The 23,492-nt window shown below is 41.2% G+C and overlaps 1 protein-coding gene across 3 annotated transcripts in view; it reads right to left on the bottom strand.

Annotated features, from left to right (window-relative positions):
- Window positions 1-21,146, bottom strand: part of zbtb16a (zinc finger and BTB domain containing 16a) — a 183,993-nt gene extending 162,847 nt beyond the window's left edge. Inside the window, exons 1-2 of one of the 3 annotated variants that reach the window (XM_028030775.1) lie at window positions 21,124-21,146; window positions 5,262-6,589 (exon numbers count right to left, since the gene is read on the bottom strand). In XM_028030775.1, the coding sequence (XP_027886576.1) occupies window positions 5,262-6,499 (1,238 nt within the window). In that variant the 5' untranslated portion in view covers window positions 6,500-6,589; window positions 21,124-21,146. Of the gene's footprint in view, window positions 1-5,261; window positions 6,590-11,601; window positions 11,627-11,871; window positions 12,150-21,123 lie in introns of those variants that run through there. The other 2 variants (XM_028030774.1, XM_028030776.1) reach the window with 2 other exon arrangements.
- Between the last annotated feature and the right edge of the window lie 2,346 nt (window positions 21,147-23,492).

The raw sequence follows: 23,492 nt of genomic DNA, 5'->3' as shown, positions 1-23,492 counted from the left end.
TTGATGTTAAAGTGGTCTATTTAATAAATGTTGAATCCAGGCTGTATCTAGTGAATAATCATTCATTTCTCTTTATCAAAATATCCATCCACTTATGAAGCTAGATGAGATACTCCTTCACTCGGGTCAGCACCCCCTCCCGACCGGACGGGTCACTCAACCCTCTTTTGACTCCAGAACAGGGTCTCAAATTTTGAGTTACTGCCTCCACTTCCTGGATGTGCCAATGTTCTCTGGTCTTTTCTCATTTTGAAAATGCATGAGAGAAGCAACTCTTCATTTTATAAGGAAGTTACATTAATTTGTAGTTATTAGAGCTTGAGATTTTGCTGAAGTAATTTATGTCTGAACACAGCGTTTGAAAGATATCCAAATAGAGGCAGGATTTTTCTACAATCTCTGTGTCAGACTTTGCTCCTGAAATAAAAAAGGCATATATTTTAAGACTTTTTACACATCTTCACCCGGGGCAACAATAACCGTGGAGGACACTGCCCTTATCTCTCGGCTCCTCTCCGTTTTTCTCCATTCCAGCCTGATTTGCAGTAAATAACACGTTTCCAGGTCTGTGTCTGAAGCGGCCTCAGTGTATCTGTGCCGTTCTTTGCGATATAATCCAGGGCACAGAGGAATGGAAGGGGGCAAAGGGCAGATTTATTCAGGAAGTGGGTACTTTCTGGTGCATTCACTGCAACACCGAAGCACACACGCAGACACCTCACAGCAGTGACCCGTGCCACATCTGGAAACAATTACACCCATGTTTTGACTTGACCCGCGTGCACCCAGGTTAAACTTTTTTCATGCGCTTGTTCCTAGGGAGGGGGGAGGCAGAGGTGACCCTGACACGGTGGCTGTGGGGAAATGATGTGTAATTAGTCCAACGAAACAGAACCCAGCCCGTCTGAAATAAAACACGAAGAATGCCCAGCAGTTCGTACGAGAGTAGACGAAGGAGAGGGAGTTGATGCGCCGCTCGACGACCCACAGAGGAATCTGTGAGGACACGAAGAGCATCTGAATTATCAGGCATCTCGCCGCGGCGCCGCGGCGCTTTCATGTGCGGACGGCTGCGGATGATGCAATGTTTGATTTCCACACTTCAGGAGGCTGTCAGGACAGCGCATGCAATATTAAACAGTGTCGTGTCGGTGTATCAACCAGACTAAATTAACCCATTAGTATGCTACGGTGCAAAGCGAGAAGATCAATGCATGAAACGGTTTGGAAATCTCCTTTGATACAAGATTTCCCAGCTTGAGCGAATTGATGAAATTCCTCTTGAAACACAGGCAACCATTTCACACACGAAACCCCCACCCACCCCACCAGAAGACAGAGACTGATGGAGCTTGTCCATTAACAAAGTGAGTTGCTGCCTCTTACATAAAGGCTTGAGGAGAATTGATCATAAGCAGCCAGAAATCTACCTGAATGTTCACCTTCTCCCCATGAAACAACAGTCAGTCCGCACTCAAATTCCTCCTTTATATCATAAATAATGGGCACTTTTCATGAAGGCCAAGCAAATAGAAACGCTTTCAGTCGTAATTGCCAGCACCAGAGAAGTAACAGACTTCATTGCTGTTATTAAATGGTGGAGAAACATTAGTGAGAGGCTCTGAACAAGGACACTGCTCTCATGAGTAAAAGCCGTTCTGTCATTTCCACTATTCCTCCCAAAAACAACCGGGAGACACATTTAGTTAGGAGCTGCGACTGAACCGGCTTAAGGGGTTAAAGATTGAACTTTAACCGCTGCGTTTCTTATTGATCTGAGCAAACATTGCAGGGTGAGAAGGTGGCCTTGAATGCAGCAGAATGTCTCCAGTTAAGGGGAAAAGTCGGACTGTTAAAATCCCAGGAATACAAGGTTAGCGAGGCCGACTGACTCAACAGGCTGAGAAAGCTGCAGGGCTGATATCTCGTCTGCTGCCACTCCCCTCTCCCAGAACTACCTTGTTGTCTCAGGGCCCGGCTTCAGCACTCATTTCCTGAGCTCACCGTCTACTCCAATTATCAAGCCAATAAAGGACCCCCTTGTGCAGTTATGGGAAAGGGGAAGGGAGTCAGGTCCAGGACAAGGGGGTCCCACAGCGGTAAGTGTCTTCGATGGCTGCTGCCCACATATTGGAAGGTGTGACTAATGGTCTTGGACAATGTTGAGACAGCAGTGCTTCGGCAGTCACCTGGGCAGGCCTGGCAGTTACTGGAGGAGTGAATCTCCTGGCCGGAGCTGTCAGCTGCACAGAACTGCAGTTTGACGTTTAAAGGATCTGAATTCTTCAAATGTAGCATAGCAGAGGAACATTTTTTGTTGGCTGTAAAACAAAACAAAACAAACAAAACAATCTACAAACTTCTTCTCCTTCCTGCACATCGCCCAGAAGTGGATAGGCGACATTCACACAGTAGGTAAAGGCAATGTTTTTGCCACAGTCTTAATAGCCCAATTTCAATCTTTTCACCCCAGAAAATACAATCTGTGCCACTCCCATATGTGGTACTAATCCGGATATGCATCTAATGCTGTCTGAACGGTCATGCCGCATTTAATATGACGTTTATGTCATTAATGTGAGACGTGTCAGAATTCTGCACCAGAAAAAGGAAGAAGCAGTAAATCTGGACATATACAACGGCTGAAAATGATAAACGTCTGAGAGAAGTCTATGTCAGTGACGCACATCGCACCACAATCCCACCACTCCTGGTCCAACTACGCATCCAAACAGAGTTCTATACAGAAATTGCAGTCAATGCTTCACAAAAGGCCATTACTATTAATTGTGCTTTATGTAGTTTGCTTCCTTTGTGTTACGATGGTGACAGTGGAAGGAGTTTGCACCGCAATCGGTGGGTTGCTGGTTTGAACACCACTCCACCCTCCTCTGTTGTTGTGTCCTTGGGTAAGACACCCACCTCGCCTGCCGGTGGTGATCAGCGGGCAGTAGTTTGCCACCATCAGCGTGTGTGCGTGTGAATGGGTGAATGTGAAGTGCTTCAGGGTCCTCTGGACTTGATAAGTTGCTATGCATGTACACTACCATTTACCATGATCTTGCGGCAATACGGTCAGCTAACGCTGCCTCATAAACTTTTAAATCATTATTAATTCCGTAAACAGAGCACTGCTGTGTGACATCTACATTCTTCTGTGCATGCATGGGCTCGTAAACTCTTCACAGAAGTCTCATTGCACTCAGGGGTAGTTCATTATATGAACGCCCAACCAACAGCAAAAAAAAAAAAAAAGCATTTTCAGCAAAAAAATAATAATTTAATTGACTTGTGTGAATATAGACTTAGATTCAGTTTCTATTTATCTTCTGTAATAAACAAATACATAAATATCACTTTGTCTGGTAGACATTATATTTCTACATGTCAAAAAAATGATAGTGTATGTAGTAGAATAATAGAGAAGCCAGATTCAACACTCATGATATCCATCCTGCCAATTAGGTATAATGGAAACACTAATTAAACAGTATTCAAAATCAAACCTGTGAGAATGTTGATCAGTGAAGACATTCATTCTGTCAAACAGGTGGCCGCTATTTAAAGACATCATTCTGGATTGTAGTGCAACCTGAGTATTACAGATCATTCCAGGCATTGTTCAGGAGAAGAACTGAAATTATCAAAACTGGAAAATGTAGACAGAAAAGCATGGAAAAACACAGAAAACTGAGATTTTAATGAATGGAAGAACGATTCAAATGGAAAATCTGAGCAGCCAACGGCCAGCAGACGACAAGAGAAGGTTTAAGCTCCACATAGCAACTGTCTTGAGATAATTTGACTGTGAAAAATGCCCTGTTGACTTACAGTATATACCAGCACTTCAGAGGCTGCAATTCTTACTTTAAACAGTAGATGAAGCTACAGATAAATTTGCCTGTATTAAACCACTAGAAGCAAAAAATAAAGTAAAAAGTACTCCACAGAAGAAGTCAAATCCCAGCATAAGTCTTAACTACAAAGTTTGACTGCAAAAGTCAAACTTTTTTGCTGTGTTTACAAGTCTATCGAACATTTAGTGATGCGCTACCTGCTTGTATGCTTTTGTCACGAGTATAAGCTAGTCACAAAAGGTATCTGTGTGTATTTCAACAATTTGAATGAGGGGTGCACCAATTCAAGTTTTCTTGCCAATCATCTTTAAAAAGCCTGGCCAGCCAATTCCGATTTTGTTCCATGTTGATTTTTTTTTGTCAGAAAAGTCACTACATAAAGCAACAAAGCCTCTAAGCTGGTAACAGTAGAGTAACTACTGTTAACTGCACACATCCAGACATGAATAAAATACACAGTGGCAGATTTTCAGACCTTTCCACACAGCATAAGATTAGTCTCTCTTGTCAGTCAAAGTTAAAACAATCTGGGCCAATTTATAGGTCAGGAAATTTATTTGTCCACCCCTAATTAGAACACACCTATGTGAAGGCAAGCACTATGCTGTCGAGACATTTTCAGTCATCCCATTATTGTCCCATTATTTCAGTCGTTATCATTGAAAAAAACAACATGAGTTGAAGAGATGACAGTTTGGCAATAAAACACACCAACAAACCTAAAGAGGAACTGAGGAACAATTTATAGACTGATAAAAGCTAAATTCTACTCTTTGGGTTTCAGATGACGACAAACACTGAACTTAAACCATAAAACACTGTTTACAGTGTCAAACATGCTGATTCTGAAGCCACAACAATCAATGTAAATAAACTGCAGAAGGTAATTCCTGTCATGCCGGGCTGGAATGCCTGTTGAAAGGTGCCAGAACTTGTGTGACTCCATGTAACAGATACGTAAAGCAGTTCTCAGGATGAGTGGTAGTAAAGGTAAGTAACCATTTAGTGATTCACAGGAAAGAGAAGAAAAGTTGTCTGGTGGTCCTGCTAATGGTAGTTCACCCATTTTCACTTGATTTTTCACATTTAAATATCAACAAACAGATACTGCAGTCAGGTGTCTTTGACCACCGTTGAGTTGTGATTCATTTTCATATTGACTGGAGATCCACTGGGTGGATAGGAAATCTGTGACTGCATCAGTACACAGGTGGGTTTATCAAACTTTGATGATTTTTCTGGGCTTTAAGTTTAAATTTAAGATTGTAACCTCGTATCACAGTGACTCACATAGCAATGTCTAAACGAAAATGACAGAGTCTGTAAACCAAGTTCTTACTTTAGAGAGTTTTTCCCTCAATCTTTAAAATTTTTCTCGGGCTCATCTATCTGGAGGTGACTCACCTGTGCTGCTCCACAGTTTCGTTATCCGGAAGCTCTGCGCCGCAAACGTTGCATCGTTCGTGCTGGTTCCTGCCGTCCGGTTTCATGCCCACTGCCAGCTCCCCGAGCTTGCTGAAGAACTCTCTCTGGATGAAGCTTTGCGGCAGGAGGCCCCCGTAGGTGCTGAAGTCCATAGACATAGCCAGGGCCGGAGACATGGGGAGAGCGGAGGCCATGGACACTGGCATGGATATCATGGCGTCTGTTTTGTGGTTAACGGGTAAGGAGTACAGTGAGGCCAGGTGTTTCTCCGTCATCCCCGCCATCGCCTCCAGCCCCATCTGACTGACTTCGGCCTGGTGGTCGCCCATGCTGTCGTCGCGGACGTAGTGCAGTTCTCGGGCGCTGGTGATCACGCTGCTCCTAGTCGGGGTTCCGGGTCCGTCTCGGTTCCTGTCTTCGCCGCTTCGCTCGCCGTTGCTGGAGGTGCTGGACTCCATGTTCTGAGGGCTCTCATGGCCATTTCCACCCATGTCCACCTGCATGTTTTCGGTCTTGATCTCAGACATCAGGTGGTGGGAGTTAGCGTGGATGAGCTGCTCCCCGGTGAAGCCCTGCTGCAGCAGAGACTGGCCGATGCTCATCAGGCTGTCGACAGCGGCTTTGGTGGGACTCAGGTTGGAGACGTTGAAGGAAGTGGAGACGGAGGGACTCTGGTCGACTACGCCAGACATGTTGAGAGCCTGTTGGGTACCTGACAGGTAGGAGCTCTCCATGGAATGTTTTTTGGAGATTTTGGCTCCGTTCTGGCCTTTGCGCTCCTCGTCCTCCTCTGTGCTGCCATCATTAGCGCTGACCTCCACGTCGTTCTCGTCCGAGGACTGGATGGTTTCCAGAATCTTTAGGCATTGTTCTTCTAAATACTCGATCTCCAGGATCTCAGCTGCATACAGAAGATCATCCAAGTCCTCCACCTTGGCCTGGAGAGTGGCAGTGTAAGCATACTCCAAAATCTGCTGAAAAGTCTTTGGTGAAAGAAAGTCCAGGGTGTAATGCTGGCTGCTGCGGTGGAAGAGGATTTCAAACATTTTGCTGGTGCAGGCTAGCACAGTCCGGTGAGCATGAAACTCTTGGCTGTCCACCATGATGATCACATCACAAAGAGTCCCGGCCAGGCGCATCTGGTTGGCCTTCTGCAGCAGGGCGGTGGGATGGTTGGGGTTCTGGAGCTGAATCACACCCATTTTACTTAAATCCATTTTGTCGATGCAATACTCGAGGCCGACTCATGAGGCTCGCCTTCCCCCGTTCAGGAGAGCTTTTGACTGTCTTTGTAAACAAGTTAAAACCTGCACAGAAAACAAACAAAATAAAAAAAAAATCATAGAATCAATATATAGGTGTGAAAAAGAACTTACACATTTTAGCTTTTGCTCGTTTGACATGCATTTCAGAATAAAGATACCTTGGAAAAAAATATTAAAAGCCATTTTAAAATGATGAGCCCATTTTTTAAGTTAAAAAAACAACAAAAAAAAACACAAATAGATTAAAGTAAACACACGTTTGGAAAGTTGAAGGTATCTGGAAAGCCAAACCAGGCCTGATTACTTCCAGGCCTATATAGAGTCAAACAATTAAATAAAAGTTGTCCAAACAAAAGAATTAAGGCATCACAACCCAAACTACAAACATTCAAGGACAGATGAAAAATAAAATCATGGCTTTAACCAGTTCTACCCCAGTCACCCCCACACAGATTCGTCTTCATTTGCAGATCCTGCGTGGTTCCTCCCAGTTTTTCTGGAAACACCTCAGGACTAGCGTAAGCCGGGCCAAGCTATATATTGGAAGCGATTTGATTAGCAGCAGATTGCATTTGTTGATTGGCCCGTGGATTTACGTCACTGGATGAGCGAAGGTGGTACTTGCGCAAGGCCACATGCAACATCAACTGGATGGGGGCAAGCCACAATGAACCAATATACCGGCTGCCCAACGGTACACATGCAAGCTGACATCAACAACCACGGCTCCTGTGCACTCATGCTCCCGCATTCCTGCCTATATTCACGCCCACATAGAGAGGAACTATGTTGGGTGTGTCTTCCAATGAAGACACACCCAACTTGCCTAGAACTGAACCAGACATTAACTAGTCAGAGTGAGACTTGACAATGGAGAAGGAGCTGAAGACATTTTGAAGAGAATCTCAGTGAAAACTATTACCCACAAATGGAGAACGCATGGAAGACCAGAGAACCATCTCGAGAGAGTCTGGACTAACACAATTATCCCAACAAAATTATTAGGTTTTTTTTTGTGACTCATACAGAGGAGGTCACAAAAAAATCATAAAAACATTTAAAGCACTTCAGGTCTCACTCCCTCAGTTAAGGTCAGAGATCATACTTCAACAATAGGAAGAGAGAGAGAGAGAGAGAGGGCCTCCATTGAAGAGCTGCAAAGCCAGAACCACAGTTGGCCCAAAAGAACACAAAGGCTTGTCTCACATTTACCAACAAATATCTTGAACTCCAAGATTTTTTGGAGCAAATATTCTGTGTAGACTGTCAAACACAGCAGCGGTGGTGTGTTGGTCTGAGCCCTCTTTGCTGCTTCAGCCTCAGAACAACTTGCTGTACTTGATGAAACATGAATTCTGTTCTAGAGCAAAAGATCCTGAAGGAGACTATCTGGCCATCAGCTAAAGCCTAAAGCTCCAGCTCTCTAGTGTTATGCAGCAAGACAATGATCTGAAAAGAGTCACTTTCACTGTAGGATGACACAACCAGTTACTATGTTTAGGGTGCGAATGCTTTTTCGGTTTGTTCTGGGTTAGTTTGGATGGTTTTATTTTCCATCAGAAACAGAAGAAATCTATGAGAGGGAAAACTGCTTCAAATTCAACAAGTGGAAGGCTCTCTACCATATTAGGAAGGTTATGTCAAACATTTAATGTGACAGTGTATGTATTCACAACACACCTCAATTTATTATGCAAATGGAAAAGTGTGAGGCCACTGGAGTCTCAGATTGCAAATATCCTGCAGGGACGGTAAACAATCTGTGCAGCGGCATTGTTCTGAGAATGTGCACAGGGTATTGACAGTATTTTCTAAAAGGAGACAATTTGCTGGCTGTCCAACAGGCTCCCCCTGCATACCAATCAGTCCGACATATGTTATGCTAAAAAGATGTCTTCATTTGCTTATCTGATGGGGATGTACACCAGTTAAACAAGAGTGAATTGTGGGGCTTTCACTCCGCCGCTTGGCTCGCAGCGACAGTCGACAGCCTTTCTGAAATTAAATAGCATCTTACTCAGTATTCTCATCACAGACGGGAGCAGAGAGCAGCGGCCAGGAATGGGTGGAAAAAGAAAGCAGGATGAGGCGAAGGCACACAACGCTGCTGCACTTAACGCCCCTCTCCTCTCCTCTTCTCTCGTCTCCGCTCCGCTCTCAGGCGCTTAAAATCTCAAATGAATGAACATGTCTGTTGACTGTCGGTAATTTCATTATCCAAGTTAACAGGGCAACATGTTGCTCCACCTTATTTCTAAAGCATGTTTGACCCACGCTAAATAACGAGGACAGGTCCAGATTCAATTAGCAGCCCTGAGGCAACATTGCACTTTAAAAATTGGACATTTCTGCATTCAGATTCGCCCGACATGAAGTTACAGCAACGCCGCTCCTCGGGTCCAATTAAATAAACACTGTTGCAACAACAGATGATGCATGAATGAAAGAAAAGGAGGAGAAGCTACCAGCTACCACTTCCACTGACCTAGTTTCTGGCTGAGTTCATAGAAGGCGAGTCTTATGAGAAAGGACAGCTCTGACTGAAAAATAAAAGACTTAAACGCAATCAATCGGCCGAATATCGGACCCGTGGTCTGAGGGTCAGTTACTGAAAAAGTCAGATTGTTTTCCTTATTCATTAAATGCAACAAAACTAAGAAATCCCACAATTTAAATCCATCAAAAAACCGATCTGATTTTTCTCTGCCCGACAGAGGTTTACAAAATTTTCTTCAAGATCCAGCCCACCAGATTTGACTGATTATGATGTTAAAACATAAAGCAAAATATATGCTGCATGATGTTTGAATTAAAAGATTTTTTTCCAGGAGTCAAGCCTTCCTCTGATTATTGCCAAGCTCAAAAACATATATCCAGGTGGAAACTGTTTTTCTGATACATTACCACACTAACATTTTGGGAAATTCTTTGTTTTACTGGCATTTAATCCAGAAAAGGTCCAATTTTTCAATATCAAAGAAACTGATTTTGGTTTCTGAACAGGCAGAATGTTGTCCATTGCGAACTTTGATGCACTTTTTAAAGTGTATATTTTTCAGATCACATTTAGTCATGCTTTGATGAATTAAAAAAAAAAAATTGGATTCTAAACTACTACCTGTATTAATGAAACTGGAGTTCATTTAATGTGTTCTTTTTTTAAGAGAGGAAAACAGTCATGGCCAGGACCAGATCAGACCAGTAAGACTTTTTTTTTTTTAAAAATTGATCATTCTCCTCAGTCAGAAATCAGTAAAGAAGAGAAAAAGTCTGATCAGTGCATCTCGCCTTTTAAAAACTTCCTCATTTCAAAATCTTCCATTCAGCTTGTTGAAACATTTTATAAAAATAGCTAGAGAACGTAAAAGTTAGACTTTCCTCAAGCCGTAACTAGTGTTTCACAGGAATTTAAAAAAAAAAAAAAAAGTCTGATGGTGCACCTCTCTTTTTAAAACTTTACCTCATTTGAATTTGTTTTTTGCAGCAGTCAATATAAGGCCTACAAAGAGAAAAGTCACATTTGTCACCTGAAAACTCCATATATTAACGTCCTATTTTTATTCTTGAAAACAAAACTGTTCAGCTACTCCTATAAACCCAAAGTGGAGCAGGCTGCGGTGATGTTAAATGATGCTGGCACCTATTGTTTGCGCCCTGAATCACAGAAAATGATCCCACCACTGCGTGGACGGGTTGTCTTTTTTGGGGGGGGGGTTGGAGGGGGAAATTAACCCAAATCGATTAGGAGTGGGGGTAATGATGAAACCACAGGTATTCCTCTAGCTGGGAGCCCTCCCGTCTCTCTCTGTAAACAGAGATTATGCTTCAAACCGAACATTATCTTTATAACATGTTTGCCAATAGCAGCGATTTATGGCCCCCGTAAATGGTCGATGCTTGTTGCGCTCTGCGCTGGGATGTAAAGTTCCCGTTTCTGTTCTCGGGGACTTTGTCTGGTCTCTATTAATAAAGAAGAAGGCAGCGGAGCGTCTAGACGGCGTTAATGTTGAGCCGGCCGTAGCAGACAAATTATACACAAGGTTATGCATTATGCAAAGGAGCGGGGACTACATTAAATACATTAAAGCAGTGGAGATTGTCTCCCCAGAGGACAGTATAGATCGCTGACAATGACCATATTAGGCAGGCATCACAGGGGAGAGAGAGAAAAAAAAAGCAGCAGAATCGATCAGATCACGGGTTGTCTGCCATTGCGCGCCTTGACGAGGCAGCCACAACAAGGATAAACAGAGCTCAATATTCCACTCTGACACACAACAAGCGCAGAGAAAAATAAATAAACGGTCCAATCTCAGAGACTGGCCGTGGCGTGTTTATTGTTATTATTATTTATTTATTTTATTGCCTCAAGAAGTCCACCTGAGACCCGGAGAGCAAGCCGGATCAACGCGCAGGTGGCGGAATGAAAGAGGGGGGCAGGTACGGTCTCTGCCGCTGCGTGGAGATAAAGAGGGAAGGAGTGAAAAGGGGAAGAGAACGATCAGACACATTCGATAACAAATCAACTTGCCATCGCTTCTGTTACCAGTCCAACCCCCCTCCACCCACCTCACAGCGATTATTGATAACCAATCAAACATCCAGTTGGCTGCCAATCAATTAACAGCCTGACAGAGCAGGAGCTGCGTGGGGGGTTTTGGGTTTGTTTTGTGAATAGAGACCGGTGTCTCCAGTCCTCACCGTGATGTCACCTCAGCTAAATGAGCCAGGCTGGTGCGCCTGGAGACGCGGGGACTGGGAAAAGAGCGCGTCTGTCTGGAAATTGCGTAATTTTGACTCAAATTAAAACGAGCGGAGCGAGATATTTTGGCCCCCTCTCCCTAGCAAAGTGACGCGCCGCGCGGCGTCATGTGCTGTCTGGCTCCCGGTGAAGCAGCCAGACCTCACGTCCTCTGACTGCGATCTCCAGAATACTAACCAGACAACACAGAGAGAGGCAGAGGGGCTGGGGGAAGGTGGGTGGAGGGCATGGGGTGCGGGGGCGCACGTCAACCTTAACATCTCCACAACAGGCTTCATGCAAACTTCCACACCTTGCAGCGCGACCAGGTACACACTTGTTCCCAGCCAGAACTCTCCAACTTGGCTGAGCCCAAGTGGCGTCCGCTGGCAACTTCAGCGGCAAGGTTGAGCGAGGACAGGCGCAGCGGAGAGCGGCGCTGCAAGCAAAAAAAAAAAAAAAAACACGCATGAAAACATCCCATATGGTGAATGAAAGTACGCGGAACACACAGAGGGACGCGCATGCAGAGAAGCGGGTCTGGCACTTGTCGCAGCTGCGTTTAGCCCGGGTCGGTACTCACCTAAGTTGCACGTTTTGACTCCGTGAAGTGCACGGGGGTTGGGGCTACAGCATAGTAAGGCAGTTCGCAGTACCCGCTCTCTCAACACGCACTAACTCCTTTCTTCTCTCGCCTCAGCAAATCAACACGGTGCTGACGTCAACGCAGCCAGTCAGCCAGACGAGCAGCAGCAGCAGCAGCAGCAGGCAGGCAGGCGGGCAGCCGGGGCCGGGCGCTGCATGCGCTGCGCTCCGTCCAAACGCTGAGAAAGTGAGACACCTAGGGGGCTGTCTCATGTCGAGCTGCTGCTGCCTTACAGTGTTGGGAACGAAAGGTGACCGACACTGCCCTCTCTCCAGCTGTTTGAACACAAATACAGTAGCCCACAGCTGTACTGTCTGCAGCCAGGGGCGCAGCCAGGGCGACTGCGGCCCTGTGGGGAGGGGGGAAACCTGAAAATGGGGGGCGTGAAAGAAACGTAGCTATGGTAATAAGTATTTGTAATACAGTAAGTATTTGAAGAAAAAGATTGATGAAGAGTTCTCTTTTGAAATAACGCATGAAGACACCAAACTGATCAATCGAAAGCACTCACTCAAAGTTCGTGATCAATAAACATACATAACAGTGATGGCAAGTAAAGTTTCAAAATTTAAAAAAATAAATGCAATAAAATTAATAATAATAAACAATGAAAATGAAAAGAAAGGCAACTAAGACCTTTCTCAAAAGGCTTTGGGAAACAATAGAAGTGTTGTCCAGTTGTTGATAATTATGAAAAAAGGACATAGAAAATATATTGGTAGTTCTGTGCTTCAGTGGTTTATAGTTCCTCTCTTTCCCAATGGCTAAACAATATATCCATCCATCCATCCATCCATCCATCCATCCATCCATCCGGTGTGCCAGGTAAATGTACTTTTCCTCACCTGCTTCCTGAAAGAAGCAGAATCCCTCCCTATTGTTTCCTCTCTGCAAACCAACTGTCAAAGTGTGCGCAGTAACTTATTCCCTCTGTTCATATACGCGAACAGAAGAAAAGGACTGACCGACGAGGGTTACAATCAAAAAACTGAATGGATGTGGCAGTTGTTTTTATTTTAATAGTACCACATATGTGCTCAAGTTAAACCCAAGTGGACATTTATTTGGCGTTAGTGTTATTTTGTATATTCTAGGACTGGGATCTTTGGCTCTTCAGTCTCTTTCTGTGGTTCTTTATGACTCCTCCTGGACCAGCAACATGGATAATTGCTCGCAGGCCCTGGCAGCAAACTTTTTGCACTGTAATCCAGGATCAGCTACTTCAAAGAAGTCAGGGACCATAAGTTTTCTATATTAAATTTTGCGATTAAAAAAAACAACAACAAAAAAACACAAAATATTTTATTCTGAATTATTTTCTATGAACCTGTTCGGCAGCAAATCAAAGATGCAATATCTGTAAAAACAATGTGGAAAATAACAAATTGCTGTATGTCCAGAAAAAGTTCTCAGTATTTCCCCTAATAAAAGAAAAGTATCAACTTTTCTGTCTTTATGGTTTGAATATTTTGTTGGTCTAGAAAATATGTCTAGTCTGCTCTTAGCGACAAAAACGAGAAGTTTGCATGCAGTGACAGTGGAAAGGAAAACTCCCCCTTAAGGAGAAGACCCTTCCAGCAGAACCAGAACCCGGACATCTGTCACGACCAACTGGGTTTGAGAATAGAAAACATGCACCGATCCAGGAGGACTTGAGTTAGAAAGTGTAAGAAATCAAATCAAGTCAAACAATGTTACCTATAGTAGTTTTTCATGGCTTATTCATGGACCAGACTATGTTGGTCCAACCTATAGTCAGTAGGTTCAGCCTATATTTGATTTCTGGCTCTAGAATTGAACCTTTTCTTCCAGTTTGTTGTCCACTACTATCTGCTTAGTGGTCAACAGTTTCAGCGTCTCAGCAGCGTCTGCCAGCTTTATAGGAGAAATTCTTGTTTTAACAAATTAATCAGCTTCCCCTCCCATGCCCCCCCCGTTTTATATAAATACAGCCAAAAGGATAATTGGGTTGTTTTTGTATGGATCATTTTTGCAGTGCATTACTTGCCCCGAGTGCTTTAACTCCACTTTTGTCTTTCTACTGTAGACAAATGAGCAGTGATGCAATGGATGGTACACCTCATTATTGTTTGGTCCGATAAAACTCGTAAGAGTTTTTTTTTGTTTTATTTACTAAGAGCACATGTTGGAGCTGTTCTGGATATAAACTTGATGAATGTCTCTGCCTTAATGCTGAGTCGAGGAAACCTTTTAGCTATGGTTTTATTTGCCTCTCTTTTAATTCTTTTGTTATGCTCCCTTTAAAGGCTCCCTCTGAGCTCTTCTTCTCCCAAAATTCGCAAAGTGTCCGGCATTCAGTCAAAAGAGGAAGTTCTGGCTATAATTTGTGAGTAATTTAGTTTTCTGCGAAGATCTCTGTGTTCCCAAAATCCTATTAGATAAAGTAGTCCCCTGGGTTTTTAATCAAACGCTCCAACCACTGTACTAAATCTATTGATCCTTTCTCCACACGTTTTTGGTGAGATTCAACGCCTAGAATTATAAAGCCATCTGAGCAGAACACTTTAGCAGAGACACACCACATACAAGACGTCTGGTTGAGGTTTTGTCGAGGCAACATCACCAGTTTGATGGGTTCGGTTCCCCCTCGCGCCTCAGACTCACATCAACACTCTGCTGACTGGAGCTGATCAAATGAAAGCAGTACAACAAGCTAGAGTCTGGGTGGATTTTGTAAAGGAAGGCCGGAGTCACGCAGCGTCTGCAACGGATCACTCAGTATGTCTGATCACTCATCGGCTGGCAGAGCGTTTGGACGGCTTGGCAACAAAGGAACCTTTGCAGCAAACTGATATCAACAGGAACCCCAGCAAAGATTCAAAGGGCGATTATTATTTTTGCAGGCTTCTGCTGGAGATTAGACATTTGACTGAAATAAATAAACGAATAAATGATTTTAGTATTTACGGCAGGCTCTCTTCGCGGTTCAGAATTTTGTGGATTCACAAAGCCGTGTAGTTTTCTGTGGAATGCAACTCCAAATTGTTTGTGGAAAATGAGCCTATTTGTAGATTTTTTTCTTTTTTTTAGTAGAGCATATCTGAAGTATTCAAAAGAAAATGCAGCTTGGAACCAATCCAGGAACTCCATTCATAGTTCTTGGTGCTGATTGACTGAACAGCACCATAGAGAGCAGAGAGCAGAGAGAGCAGAGAGATTAGATAGTAATAGTAGTACTAAGACAATTTCCTCTGTGCATAGTACTACTTATTAAGCTTTATTTGGTGTTTAACCATTAAAACAGTCAGATAGACGCCGTTTTAGAGTTCTCGGGTCAATTTTTATTTCTTGGCTTCATTCATGTTCATTCATTTACAGTAAAAACCTGTGAATATTATCTGAAATAAAATAGTCAAAGATGACAAGCTGGATTGTGAAAATCAAAATGTAAAGGAACTAAGGAACTCTTTTTATTATTATTTACACCTTTAGGAAGGATTAATGGGATATCAACAATTTTGGTGTCAGTTTAAGAGCTCATCTCCATCTGGCAGCAACATTTTAACTTGTGTAAAGGTTGAATCTCCTTGCGTCTTGTTAAAGAAACTGATCCGAGAGTTTTCCCTTCTCAACACCTTTTAAACGAGACGCAACCAGTCGAACGTTTGAAACAGAGAACTCAGGTCTGAAGGCGCCTTTCAAGGAAAATCTCATTTCCTTTAAAATACAGCTGTGCTCTGGGAATTTTTAGATTCATCCAGGCATGGATCACAGAGAGCTTCATTACCTCGGATCTGCATGCTGTGCAGGCTTACCCGGGGATAAAGAAAAAGGCACTCCCTTAATCTGGCAATAATCCGCCGTTTTACTGAGGGAGAGGAGGATGAGGGCAAAATTATAAAAACCAGATCACCGCTGCACTTTAAAATAATACCACGAGCCAGACAAAGATGGGCTCCCTGCGTGGAGTTCTGGGTTAGAAACGGGGCAATTAAGTGTGGGAGGCTGGTTATCTGCAGCGGGACACACATGTGTTTCTGTTCAGATCTCAGAGCTTTGTTTGGGATTTATTTATGCAGGCAGATGAGGATCTGATGTACACATTAATTCCTTATCTTATGGGATTCCACTGAAACCAAATTAGCCAAATAACTGGTACACGAATGAGTATCAGTGCCCTTTTCTCCAACAGTGCATTAAGTAATGTAAAGGGATCAAGTCAACCGGTCTGCTCACAGAAAGAGCAACAAGCAAAGTGTCATGATAAACAATGAATTACACTGGAAGAGTGAGACGTCACTGCAGCGGCCCAACAGGGCAGAACTTTATAAAACTGCATTTTCTTATCAAGCAAATTATGAGAAGGCTGTTAACTATATGAGCCAATGGGACAATCAGACAGTCAGTCATGGGAACACTGACGACTGAAACAATATTTATATTAGGAATCAAATAAATGAATAAATTGCTTAAATATTAACAGAAAAAGATGTAAACGTACAGAAAGTATCAAAAGTGCAAATAAACAGATAATTCCTGCAACTTTTATTGCATTTAAACATGTGGCAGCCATGTTGAATTTAAACTAGTGACATCTTGGCAACTTCTGTCCAATTCTTCTGACTTGAAACTTGGAAAAATGCAACTTATGAGTAAAAGAGCACATATTTTAGAGATGGAAAGCATATCAGATGGAAACATTTATGTTGAATGGAATTCAAGCAACGTCAGTCTGAATTTTTAGGTTTTGTTTTACTGTTTTTTCCTTCCTTTATTATGATGGAGTACTAGAGTCATACCAAGAAGAAAAATAAATAAAAAAAATTGTTACAAGAAGTCATAAAATTATATAAATAAACTCTTAATAATAAAAAAATAAACTTATATCAGAATAAAGTCAAAATAACGGGAGAATAAAGTCCTGATATTTTGAGAACAAAGTTAGAATGCTACAATAACGTTCATTCTCACATTATTTCAACTTTGTTCTCGTACAAATTTATTCTTGTAACATATGTTATTTATTCTGTTTTGTCATTTCTTTATGTAATTATTTTTTAGAGTGACCCTTATTTAAAAAAGATAAGAAATGGGTGAATAATTTTTTTCTGAAATAACTTTTAGTCACACAATTATTTGAACCACCAAAAGCACAGTTCTCACAGTGGGCAAATACACCACTGAAAAGATGAGTTTGTGTAGAAATCATCCATGTACACAAAGACCTAAATGATGAATATATTTCAAATTATGTTTGAAGTGATCGATTAGATTTATGTCGATGACAACAGACAAGGCAGATTGTTTGAAATGTAAAAAAGTTTTACAAACTGTTTATTTAGTCTTCAAAAATAAACTGTACTGTAAAAACATATGTTCTAGTTATTGTTCTCAACTCATTTAATAAATGTTATATGTTTATATATTCATCTACTCAGTCTTCAAATGCAGAGGAAGTTTTTAAATTGGGTTGAATTTAAAAGCGCCATAATGTGTGGCCCTTTGCATTCAATGTATACAATTATTTATGAGATTGAGAAGCCTCCCATTCTTTTTTCATTCATATGCATTAAATATTATCCATATCCTGAAATATTAAAAAGGCACTTGAGAGCAACACCACTGCAGTGTGTTACATGTGCTACATTTAGGCTCCATGCACCAAACAATTCCAAGTTATTCAAACAAACCGTCTCCTGCTGTGAATCTAAATCTGTGCCGCTTGATGATTTAAAAAATATTTCTAATATCTGCAGCATTTACAGAATCGAGAGATAAAATAACGAGCCCAGCTTTCTTATCGAGCTCTAATTAAAGGCATCTGTGTGACCCATATTTTTGGGATGAATGAGGTTTGGGACTAAGTGCCACACAGAGATGCTAGAAGTCAGAACTCTTACAGATTTAGCATTTTAAAAACCAACAATTTGACTGTAAAGACGCATATATAATAAAATGGGTTATACATTGAGTTTATATAGATTAGAAGTTACTATTGGTTCCAGTAAACTCATCGTCTATCGTTAATTAAAGTAACTGAAAACATTTCAGGGACATTTTAGCTGCTCATCAGTTGGTCCTGGACAGTCAGGAGTTTCTGAAACACTTCAACTGAAATATGACTGGAGTATGTTGAATATGTCATTAAATATCTGATGCTGGTTTTTCGGTTTTAGGTCATATTTACACCTAAATATAATTACATAAATATAATATTTTACAGAAACTTTTAAGACCTTTGAAAATTTATTGACAGGAAACTGAGAATCGCATTGGAACAGATCCCAGTTCTGGTTCTGACCACAGGTTTCAATGTCTAGTCATAGCTTGACCAAAATGGATTGAAGTTAACATTTTTTCAATTAGTTTTATTAGATTCAATCTTACATTGTAGAAGGTAGAATGGATTGTAAATTTAGCTGACTGACATATAAAGAGCAATCTGTTCTTCAAGCCCCTGGAGTCGCAAAATATGACTTTATCAGATGTTCCTTTTTCCAATTTTAACAACCTGAAATCTGTTTGTTTCTCTATAAAATGCATGTAATTTTAAATCCAAATTAAAAACTGTAAAAGCAATAACTATGGCAAAAAACCCCAGAAACGTTAGCTTTACATTTATATTTTCAAAAACTAAAATGATCACCAAAATAAATGTATTAACAATATATATACAAATTTTCTCTTCTGTTGAATCAATCCAAAAACATTTGATCTCTGTGGTTGTTTCCAAACTGTTCCTCTACTAATATCAGGTTTGATTGGATTTAGTTTGATCCAACATCTTTTTCCTCATTTTTTCCCCCCTCTTTGCTTTGGCCCCAGGTTTCCAGGGGTGACGTTTTTAGTTTTCATCTGGCTGTTACTAGTAAAAAAAACAAAAAAAACAAACAAACACATTTACTGAGGATGATGGCAATATTTTTGACAAAATGTGTTATAAAATAACATTAGTATTTCTGCAGGCGGTGGGCAAACCTGAGGAATATTTCTATAAATGGCTTCAGGTTAAGATGTACGTGGCTCTGCTGACACACACACCAAAACCACCCCCATTGTCTGTATCCTGTGTAGACATGGTGCTTGGAAAGGTTGTGTGTGTGTGTGTGTGTGTGTGTGTTGGGGGGTGCAGGCCCCACACAGAGGACCTTTGTGAAACTCTGCCCATGAAGCCCGACTGAATGGACTCTTTTTACACTTGTGTAAACCCGGGGGCGTCTCTGGCACAGAGGCCACGCCTCACTGACCTCTGACCTCCACCTCTGACCTCCACTGGATTTGGTCAGGAGGTGCCTTTCGGTCACCACGTGCTCATGTGCAAAGCCGAAAGCAGCTCAATCTTTGCCTCACCCTAGTTCTCAGACTCGTAATATAGTTTCAGTGAAGCACAACCAGCAGGCACCAGAAGTTTAATGAGCTTTTTATGCCCAAATTGTTGACTGAAATTTCTGCACAAACCAAAAGTGGTGAACAAGTTGAAATAGAAGTTGATAAATATTTCCCCCAAAAAATAGAATGAAATCTTCTCTTCAGAGGGAAACCGTGTCGGTTTAAACCTTCCTTGACACCTGATTCACCTCTTTGTGTTTACCAAAGTTACAGGTTTGCTCACTTCCACACGCAGACAGAAAAGCCCAAACCTGTTTCAGGTTAATGGGTGAAATGGCTCTGTTGACCTAGGTGTTTTATTTATCAAGTGCCTCTTTACTTCTCCATTCCAAGCCTTCAGCTGCTCCCCCAGAGGACAAACCAGAGCGCTTAAGAGAATCCTGTGGATCAATAAATCTGTTGTCTTGAATAGCAAAGGAAGGGCAAACCCCACGAATTCAAACCGTTTGGTCAGTTTCAGATGGAGAGTACACCTGATCCAAGACACAGCAGCCAATCTTTTAATGAACTGAAAGTGGTTGTTAATGAGACGGGAATTATAACAGTAAGACGTTTCAACTGACAATGAATCATTAAAAGGACACTTTTTACTGACTATAAACAATAAAAACATAACTATTCAAACATTTCCCTCCACTTATGGACAGTAAAAGCACCCCCATAATTGTAAAGCCCTGCAAAAAAATATATTCACAGCCCTTAATGCTTTCATTTTAATAAATTAAATTCAGAAGTCAACTAATCCAGGGATTCTACTGTCGACTGGTGAGAACAAAAAAAAAACATATTTTGGTCAGCATGTATGATGCTGTGCATAGCAAAAAGCTAACAACACTTCACACTGCACACACTGGGTCCAAAGTGATACATGGTGGTGGCAACATCATGCTCTGGGGCGGGGCAGCTCAGCAGATGGATGGAGCTGAAGAAAACCTTTCAGAGGCTACAATACGCATGAGGTTGAGAAGGACAGCAACCATAAACATACAGCCAGAGAAACAAACACATGCTTCTTCTTAAAGCATATTAATGTGCTAGAATGGCCTAGTCAATGTCAAGAGCAGTCTCCATGTGATCTGACTGAGAGGTTTTGGAACCAGGAAAACAATTCAGTCTCTAAAAAGGTCCGACGCTAATAGAATCATGACCCAAATGACCTGCAGCTGGTTCCGTCCCGACACAGACGAAGCTCATATCCAGAACGAAACACTTCCACTGCTTCCATTCTGCACCACGTCGTGTTGGTCTGTCACATGAAATCCAATTCAAATATACTGGAGTTTGTGGACGGATGTTAAACATTTTTAAAACATGAGAATCTAGACAAACCAAAAACAACAAGCTGAGAAATGTGACTACAGCCCAGTGATCAATGCGACTCTGATAAACAAGTGATTTTATCCAACAGTTTCATGCAATCTAAGGTGTGTGTGCGTGTTGACTGTTAGGAATTTGGTGACGGTCGTGTGTGTGTTTCCTGACTGTCCTCACGGAGATGCTGCAGCATCGTCTCAGGCTTACAGCTCTGTACAACAGGACAATGTTGACATGAACACATATTGCTCTGCCTGAGCTTTTTATATAGCTCATAATATGTCAAAACCACATCTGAGTTATCCTAAATGTAGGTAATATTTAGGTAGAAAACTATTTCTGCACATCCTTGGTATGTTTTATCTAATGATAAAAGTTCAGTCTTTTGGCAGGAAAAAAAACAGATTTTTGTTTGAAATATTCTGGTATTTCAAAGATGACAGACTCACCACATCACAGATCTTCCAACGTAATTAACAGTGAGCTTTAATTAAATGTTCATAACTTCTTCCAGACCAGACTCACCTGGACTGTTGAAGAACTTTGACTTTATCTCATCTGAACAGAGCAGACACTTCCATGCCTGCGTTTCCCATTTTGAAGAAAAGCTTAACGCCACACGGGGCCTCTGCATCCCGTCACATCTATGGCAAAAGGAAACACTATTGTCAATTTGATTTGATTTCTTCATGAGAAATGCTCTTGTTGCTAAATGAAAACCTTTAACTAGTGAACTTGTTTGAGTTTCCAGAATATATATATATACATTTATTTTGCTTTCAAAGGCTGTCAGGTTTATGCAGATGTTTAGAATAAAGACAAGTTTATTCTTTTAAAAAAAAACCAACTTTCGTTTAGCTGAGGAAAGTTTGATGGAAGGAAAATCTCAGGTCACCCCGATAAATGTGTGTATTCTTATTTTCGCAGGTTGGAGAATCAAAGGCTTCAAAGTGTCCTTTGTGAAGACCCCAAAGGAAGAGGACACTTTTATCCGTCTCATTGAAAGTCACTTAATTATCCTTAATATCCGATAAACTGTTCATTTCTGCCTACATCCTTCCAAACTGTCTGACCTGAATCTGTTCTGCTTTGGGAGGTCACAGGGAAAAGTGTTTTGACCATAAAGCTGCTGAGACAAACACTAAACCCCACACGGACCACGGTGGGGTAATTTTCTCATTAATAATTAACATATTTGAACCCATTTACACTCACTCACTGTCAGCTGATCTTCTGCTCTGGAAAAAAGCAGAAACGGCAGCAGAGAAGCAGCTGGGATGATGGGGGAGCGAGTCGCTCCGTCTTTATGAGCTGCAGACTGACGGTGTGAATCAGAGGGATTTCACTTCTTCCCACCACAGACCTTTACAGATTTAGCATCTTTCAAGGGGTCAAGATTAAAAACCAATATTGTAATTATTTTATAGTATTAAAATGTTTCCTTTTAGATTCATTTGTAGAGAAGGAATATTTAACTTAAACTACCAACTGACTTTGTCACTATAATCTCTTTAAATCATAAATAAACATCTGTTTATTTATGATTTAAGACTGTTCTGTTGTTTACTCCCGTGTTGTCCTTTATCCTATATCTAACAACACTGAGGAGTTTTAGTCGTTCCAAATAAAACCTGTACATATTTGCATTATTTGCCCAGCATCTAATCAGCTTCTACTGTGAGCTAAACAGCTAACAGCTAACAGCGACGCCCCTACAATCTGGCAGAAAGCATATTCTTGGAATATCACAAAATTATCACCAAAAAAAAAAGCACATTTTTCTAAATTGCCCCTTTGAATCAGAGTATGCTAGTTTTGATAACTGTACAGTTTTTTAAATAGTACATTTGCCCTTACTGTACATTTTCTTATTCTCATTTGTTGTTCTATTAAAAATATATTTCTATCCGACCTAAAACATTAAACATTTATTCTTTTTTTAAAGTCAGCTTTAAAATCATCTTTATTAAACAATTTGAAATGAAAATAACTATTTCAAGAAAGAAACAAATAATGCTATATTTTGTTGGGATTAAAGCTTAAAAAAACCCAAAAATAAATCTGCTGTCCTTCAACACTAAGATTAACTTTCTTCTCTGTTAAATGGGACTTCTGTGTGTAATGTTTCACAGTCTTTACTGGCGGCCATATTTTCTGGTTGTCTTGTCTCTCAGCAGCAGAATGAGCAGAAATCTTGTTAGAACGCTGAGGTCTGTGGTTAGCCTTCTGACTGGGCTCCATATCAACCATATGTCGGAACACAGACAACATTTTTGTCTGTGTATTAAAAACAGAAACGGCATTTTCCTTCTTTCAACATGCACAAATATTTACAATAAATCCGATTTAAGACGTCGAACAAACACTCCTCCCCACTCTCCAGTTTACACCAGCAGTGTGAATTTGTTGTTTTTTTTTCTGCCTGCTTTCAGCAGCTCTCAGTCTGACTCCTTTCCTGAAGAGCTGCTTAATAGCCTCTTTCCTCTCACAGGAGATTGCACAGACGTCTTTGCTGGGCCAAAACGCCCAGAGAAAAGCTAACTTAGTGCTAAACACTCAGACTCAGATTCATCTCACGTCACTGCAATGAATAAAAGAACCGGTCGTGAAATGGAGAATGAAGTCTGCAAAGAAAGACAGTGAGATTTTCTTTAAAAAAGGAAAATATATATATAAAATACAGACGTATTGTGCTAGAAAACGGTTGCCGCTTTAAAACTAGTGTTTATTTATTTTGATAAATAATTGTCTGCAGGTTTTTCAAATTAGACAAGACCTGGAGAAACAAATAATTGATTAAGCAAATGAACCAATAAATGACTTAAGGAGTGAGAAATGTCCTGAAAATCAAATGTCTCTTGATTTTATGTAGAGTCATACTCTGTCATTGAGAA

The sequence above is a fragment of the Xiphophorus couchianus genome, chromosome 11 (assembly GCF_001444195.1).
Source record: "Xiphophorus couchianus chromosome 11, X_couchianus-1.0, whole genome shotgun sequence".
Classification (NCBI taxonomy): domain Eukaryota; kingdom Metazoa; phylum Chordata; class Actinopteri; order Cyprinodontiformes; family Poeciliidae; genus Xiphophorus; species Xiphophorus couchianus.
Note: the sequence above shows the minus strand (reverse complement) of the source record. Positions and strands in the feature narration are given on the sequence as shown.